The 7,673-nt window shown below is 42.4% G+C and overlaps 1 protein-coding gene across 1 annotated transcript in view; it reads left to right on the top strand.

Annotated features, from left to right (window-relative positions):
- The first annotated feature begins 1,340 nt into the window (after positions 1-1,340).
- Positions 1,341-7,673, top strand: part of MGARP (mitochondria localized glutamic acid rich protein) — a 66,862-nt gene continuing 60,529 nt past the window's right edge. Inside the window, exon 1 of the mRNA XM_089688912.1 lies at positions 1,341-1,524. Within this exon, the coding sequence (XP_089545038.1) occupies positions 1,452-1,524 (73 nt within the window). The 5' untranslated portion in view covers positions 1,341-1,451. The remainder of the gene's footprint in view (positions 1,525-7,673) is intronic.

The following is a 7,673-nucleotide window of genomic DNA, read 5'->3' as shown; positions in this document are numbered from 1 at the left end:
AAGTTGTCCTCAAAGTTCTACAGTTTATATATCCCTAGACCCCATCCACGTTGTTACTCCATAATAAAAACAACAAAACCAAGCTCAAGGACTACGTTATGCAGGCCATAGATGGTTCGTATATCGGCCGATTTTTCGTCCAAAAGAATAATCGGATGATTTTCGCAGTTAGTGGGGCAATGGCATCGCCGATTTTTGCGGTTCCTCCTCATTTCTTTTATCAGTCCTGCTAGAAAATTTGCGAAAAACAGCCAATTTTCACAATCATTTGTGGCAATGGAACGACCGATTTTTCGTTTTTCGGACAAAAAATCGTCCGATAAACGAACCGTCTATGGCCTGCATTACTGACTGAGTGAAGAGGTGAAAAATGTGTTGCCTGGCTGTGCTGAGCTTAGGGGGACTCATCAAATTCAGTGGCCCTTAAGGTGGTGATACATAAATAAAAGCTGATCATTGCACATGCATTTTGCTGGAGAGCTTGTTCTTTGAAAAAAGAACAGACCTACTGACTGGATCACCAGGAGAAAAAAAAAGCCTAAAAAAAAAAATAACTAATGCCGCCATCCCATGGAAGGATTGGTAAGCTGCAATATTATAAATGTTTGCTCTTGGTTTTAATACTAGTTTAAAATTTGGGTGGGCTCGACCACCTATTTTTACCGTCCTCCTGCTGCTGCCAGTGAGAGCCCCGACACACGCTTATCAGCCATTTCCAAATAAACGTTCACCTACTACAAGGTGTAGGTTGTTCTCCATGCCTCTCCTATATACACCCTCTGGCTATGATTTCATCAACTGTGACTAAGATAGCAAGTGTGAAGGCAGGCGGGGGGCTCCTCCCCCTGGGAGTGGCCTGTGTACGTGCTGACCTGAATTCTTATGTCGGTGCATATTGTGCGTGCAGTATATATGGGGCGCTATGACGGCCTCCTGCCTCCTCCACCGTGACCTTGGCTGAGACTGGCCGGGTCCTGGCATCTGTCGCTCTAAACATTAGCCGGGCTTTCCTGTCCTGGCTCTATCAATGCAGCGCCACATTCCTATGAAGGAAAGGATGTAACGTGTGAGAACCGCCACCATTCCAGTAAACCAAGACAACCGCTGATATGTATAACAGAAACGTCCTCTGTAATACACTATATGAGCAGAATGACGGTTACTTTTCGTTCTCACGGAAGTGATAAGACTAGGACCACAACCTGCCTAACCTGCTTCACCTCCCTCAGGAAAAAAGCTGGTGCAAGCACGCATGCGCACTACGCACACCTCCTGAGTCGCCAATAAAATAAAACAGCACACGTTTGGTGGTAGGTGAAGCGTGTTGTTCACGCCTCCGTGATGTCATGTGCCCTTGTGCGAATTCCCCGCCCCTTCTGCCAAGCTGCTCTCGCTGACAAGGTTGTGTCCGCTCAGTGATCCTCGGAACTCTGAGCTGATATCATCTCGCCATGCTTGTGTGCCGGAGCGCCTGGCAGAGACTGGTCCCCCTCACCCAGCGGGCCACCACCCTCCTCCGCAATGGTGAGCCACCTACCTGTCATTGGCTGTGCTGGGGCGTTGGGAGTCAGTTGATTGTGAAAGAGCAGGCAGCCGGTGGGGCGTGCAATATTCCGCATGTTCTCCATTACAGTGTGCTACACGACCTCCTCTGTGTGCGATATCACAGGCTGTTCATTTATTACTAGGAGGGTGTGAATGCAAATGCATAGCAATACATGAGGTAATATGGGATAATATGGGAATATGTAGGAATATATGGGAATACATGAGGTAATATGGGAATACGTAGGAATACATGGGTAATATGGGAATACATGGGATAATAGGGAATACATGAGGTAATATGGGAATACGTAGGAATACATGGGTAATATGGGAATACATGGGGTAATATGGGAATACATGAGGTAATATGGGAATACATGGGAATACATGAGGTAATATGGGAATACGTAGGAATACATGGGTAATATGGGAATAGGAATACATGAAGGAATACATTGGGATAATATGGAATATGTAGGAATACTAGGAATGCATGAGTAATATGGGATCTGGGAATAAGTAGGAATACATGGGTAATATGGGAATATGTAGGAATACATGAAGAATACATGGGATAATATGGGAATATGTAGGAATACGTAGGAATGCATGAGGTAATATGGGAATACGTAGGAATTGCACATCTGGGCATCCAAGGCCAAACAGCTGTATATAATAAGAATACTTAGGAATACATGGGATAATCTGGGAAACATGGGAGAAGAGAATATGGGAATACGTAGTAATACATGGGGAAATATGGGAAATACATGGCAATACAGGGATAATATAGGAATACAGGGCAAAACATGAGGTAATATGGGATAAACTGGATACATACATACATGGATAATATGGGAATACATAGCAATACATGGGATAAGCTGGGAATACATAGCAATACATGGGATAATATGGGAATACATGGGATAATATGGAAATACATGAGGTAATATGGGAATACATGGGATAATATGGGAATACATAGCAACACATGGGATAATATGGGAATACATGGGATAATATGGGAATACATAGCAACACATGAGGTAATTTGGGAATACATAGCAACACATGAGGTAATATGGGAATACATAGCAACACATGATATAATCTGGGAATACATGGGATAATATGGGAATACATAGCAACACATGAGATAATCTGGGAATACATGGGATAATATGGGAATACATAGCAACACATGAGGTAATATGGGAATACATGGGCTAATATGGGAATACATAGCAACACATGAGGTAATATGGGAATACATAGCAACACATGAGGTAATATGGGAATACATGGGCTAATATGGGAATACATAGCAACACATGAGATAATCTGGGAATACATGGGATAATATGGGAATACATAGCAACACATGAGGTAATATTGGAATATATGGGAATACATAGCAACACATGAGGTAATATGGGAAGACATGGGATAATATGGAATATTATTATTATAATGCAGGATTCATATAGCGCCAACAGTTTGCTCAGTTCTTTATACATGGGGGATATATAGAAATATGTGGGATAATATGGGAATACATAACAATATATGGGAATACATAATATATGGTACTATAAGGGAGTAGTCCTTTGCCTACCTAGAGCTGTCCATGCTCTGTGCTCAGAAATTAAATAGCTGTCGTTAAAAATTCCCACTTGCTTTTACATTTGATTTTAGAATGAACTGTTTTAAATTAGTTTGAGAAATATTTTCCATCCTGCTTCTTCAAATCCTTTCGTCGCTGCGGTCAAAACAAATGTAGATCTGACCCCACCAATGATTAGAAAATCAAACTAATGTAATTCAAACAAAATTTTACAAAGAAAAATTCTATACAGCTCTTCCCAAGACATCTTCCTCTCTAGCTCCCTCATCACTTCCTCCCATGCTCGCCTCCAGGACTTCTCCAGAGCATCTCCCATCCTCTGGAACTCCCTACCACAGTATGTCCAGTCAGCCCCCCACCCTGTATGCCTTTAGGCGATCTCTGAAAACTCACTTCTTCAGGGAAGCCTACCCCACCTCCACCTAAGAACTGTACTTGAATCACCTCCACCAGCTCATCGCCCGCAGTTATCACCTTTTGTATCACCTCCCCCTTCCTTTAGATTGTAAACTGCAGGAGCAGGGCCTCCTATTCCTTCTGTACTGAAATGTATTGTTATTGTATTGCCTCCCTTATATTGCAAAGCACTGCGCAAACTGTTGGCGCTGTATAAATCCTGTATAATATACATGTATGGGCAGCCTAATCTTTAGTGGGGTCAGATCTATGTTTGTGGTAAGAAAATTTGAAGGAGCAGGATAAAAACTTTTCCAACAGTGTTTTTGTTCAGGAAATTACATTCATTCAAATATTTCACTTGTACATGGATCGATTTCCAAAAGATTAATCGATGCATTTTGTAATACAATAAAGCCACCATTGATTTTAAAATTCAACCAACCAAGCTTTCAATTTTACCACAAGTTATTACGGAAAAGAAATTTCGTGGGCCAGGAATCTTCTTTTCTTTATAGGTTACAGCTCAGGCACGTGTTGTTGTTGTTTGTTTTTTTTTTTTTTTTTTTAATATTTCTCGCATGATTCTCTAAGTATTGATTAGAAATTCACTTGTTTTTCAAAAAATTTCCATCACTCAAATTCAATGGTTGCAAAAAATCAGCTGTTGCTGCAGCCCCTCTAAATAGTTTAAATTCTACTGATAATTCAAAATTACGGTTTTCGACAGAAAAATCATTCGAAATTCGGCCCATGTATGGCCGGCCTTGCTTCTAACATTTGATTCTTAAACAACATCAGTCATTAATGTACAAAATGTTTGTACGAATATTCTTGTTTGAAAATCTCTACGTGTATGGCCAGCTGTCCTGTGTGTTATGCTATGGACACAGTTGATCAGCCTATGGGTGACCCTTCACCAAGTGACCCACCAATGCCTCCATTCCCTTTAATAGGATAGGAGGATTGGAGATGACACTGGATGGCCCTGTGCTGGGAATGACTGTCATGTCCTCCTGGAGCAGAGCAGGCTTGTGCTCTGGAATGAAATGGAGTTGAACTAGTGCTTAATTCTCCGTGTGATTTCATAAACCTTGAAGATCAGCCATCTGCCTATTAATGATCTTTCACCAGGTGACAGTGTCACTTAAAAAAAAACAAAAAAGGAATCCTCCATTAATTATAAATCTGAGGGAGGATCAGGGGTGAGAGTGGATGGCCCTGTTCTGGTAACGACTTTCCTAGCCCCAGGGATCATAGTGCAGCATGTTTATGATTGGAATAGCTCTGTAGTGATGCATTTAGAGATCTAAGCTTTAGATAATGCAATGTAACCAGGAGACAGCGATGTGCAAGTCACCGATTTGTTGTAGCTATTAGTGGACATGGAGGTAGAGGCAGGCAGATGGTGACCTAGCAGACAAGTGAAGGTCACACATGGGAGGAAATGGAGATCGGAAGCTATGTGATGATTCATGGCGTCATTCAGTGCAATGATGATTCTAGCAGAGAATATACTAGATCTGTTCGGAGGGGGATTTTCTAGTGGTGCAATGTTGGAGGTGGGGTTTCCTGTTGTATTACTCAATCTGAAGGAAGTTCTATTAATGAAGCTCTGTTTTTACATATCTGCCATATATAGCAATGTCTTTTGGGTTCTTCCAGTGATCTGTTTACGCAGAAGCATGTGTTTTCTGTGCAGACATCAGATCTGTGAAGGGGGTGTCTGGTTTATCTCTCCACGCTGGTGAATGGGATTTGCAGAGCTACAACAGGATAATTTCATTTACCTTTTTATCGATCTGCTTGGTGAAATGTTACCCGTTCTAAAAAAAAATGATTTTTTTTTTTCTACCTTTTTACTTAAAGCATATCAAACAAAAATGTAAATATTTCTGCTTGCTTAGGGCTCATGTACACTGCAGCTGCTAAACTGACGTTCAGGAGCTGTTCAGCGTTTTTTTTGCAGCTGCCCCTAAACTCTCCCTAATGTTTTCCTATGTGTCCATGTACACATAGTTGTTTGCAGGAAGTTGAGTTTACAGTCGTTTTATTTGAACGTACCAAAATTTTGTTCAGGAAGTAGATTTTACCGGCGTTTCAAATGCCAAATGCTTGTAAATGCGGTTAACTGCGTTTGCGCTTAGAAGTGCTTTTTAACTGTTCCATGTCCAGATGTTGTCCAGAGCCTTTTTTTCATCAGAATGCATGCAAAGCGTTTTCATGTATTCAAATGGACCTAGTACACCAGCGTAGTCCGTTTCCAGGTTTCGCGTGAAGAAATAAATGGTAGAACATGCTGCATTATACTCATGATGGGATCCATAGTGAATACAACCAGAAAAGATACGTAATCTCAACACATACTGCTCTCTCTATTCCTCTCAAAATGTCTGAAATAGTTAATTTACTATTTTTCAGCGCATTCTGGCATTTGGAGAGTCTCCTGAAGTTATCTTTTAAAACGCATCTAAACATAAACACAGCCAAATTGATGTTTTTTTAACCTACGTTTTCCAGCAGTCAGTTTCCATCGTTCAGAAGAGTTTTCTGAACGCCCTGTGTTCCAGAGCCCTTATTCTTAGATGTGGTGGCTGCATTCGTTTTCACTTTCTTTCAAAAACATCTTTAGCATTTACAGAAAATACATGTCCGTCTTGCTAAAAATGACATGTCCCTGTCACTACTTGAAAGCTTAAAGTGTTACTAAACCCACAACAGTAAAATCATGCAGTAAAGCATGCTTGTTATACTCACTGTGGAACCTCTAAGGGGTTAATCCTCTGCATTGTGTAAAAAGGCTGTTTATTCCTGTCTTCTCTGATCCTCCCCTTCCACTGTCCCCAATCTATCTGCTGATGGTACAGAGCTCTAGGAGTCACTTTGCACATGTTCAGTTTGGTGTTTATTGCTAGAGAGGTTTTTTTTTGTTTGGGAGGGTGCATGTGATCAGCACAGAGCCAATCAGCACTATCCAGACAGAGGGTCAAAGGTTATGCAGACTCATAGGACAGTCAGAGCAGAATGAAAACTCTCCTACAAGATTCACCAGTGCTCAGCTAGACACTGATAGAAGTCACAAGACTGCTCTAACTGCTGATGAGAAAAGGTATTTAGCAGTTTATATTTACTAAAATAATTGCATTTTCCATGTTTTGTGTACTGTGGGAGACAGATATAGTGAATGCAGGGTCGTGGGGTTCGTAACACATTAAGGTGGTTGTAGACCATAACATATCCCCAGTGAAGTGGCTGCCCTCAGAGGATACACAGAGATGAAACAAATCCTCCTTCATAAGTTGTACCTGTTTATCTACATCTGTCTTCCCCCTACATCCATTCAGAGTGCAGAATTTACACAGGATATCTCGGCTCTGAAAAGCAGGGGGTGGAAAGATAGTTACATCAGTGAGGACAACTCTCAGCTGATTGGAGGGAAGAGACTTCCTTCACACAGGAACAGAACTGAGGCTGTCAATCACAGACTGTGCCCTCCCCTGTCACCAGTGGTGTCAGGCAAACTTGTCAGAAGTGACTCATGCCTATACCAGAGGAATGAGGCAGCAGACAGAAATGGACAGTTAGTGCTGTGGCTTGAGAGACAAGTACACACTATAGAGCAGTGGTTCTCAACCTTCCTAATGCTGCAACACTTTAATACAGTTCCTCATGTTGTGACCCCCCCCCCCCCCCCCAACAGGGGCGGACTGACCATTCAGAAACTCGGGCATTGCCCGAGGGCCCAGGGTCAGTAGGGGGCCCCATGAGATACCCCTGGTACCTTTCATAGGCTTTTTTGGGTGTGGTTTGAATGTGGGCAAGGACACGGGCCCCATGATCTCCTATTGCCCGGGGGCCCCATGAGTTTTCAGTCCGCCCCTGCCCCCCAACCATAAAATTATTTTCGTTGCTACTTCATAACTGTAATTTTGCAGCGGGAAGAGTAGTGCCACATCACTGATGTCAGTGGGAGGAATAGTGTCCCATCGTTGGTGTCTGTGGGAGGAATAGTGCCCCATCATTGGTGTCAGTGGGGGGGGGAGGGGAATAGTGCCCCATCGTTGGTGTCAGTGGGGGGGGGAATTGTGCCCCATCGTTGGTG

This window comes from Staurois parvus, unplaced genomic scaffold, assembly GCF_062004578.1.
Source record: "Staurois parvus isolate SC_StPar_1 unplaced genomic scaffold, SC_StPar_1.0 ptg000460l, whole genome shotgun sequence".
Classification (NCBI taxonomy): Eukaryota; Metazoa; Chordata; class Amphibia; order Anura; family Ranidae; genus Staurois; species Staurois parvus.
The sequence above is the reverse complement of the archived record's forward strand: the minus strand, read 5'-3'. Positions and strand labels throughout refer to the sequence as shown.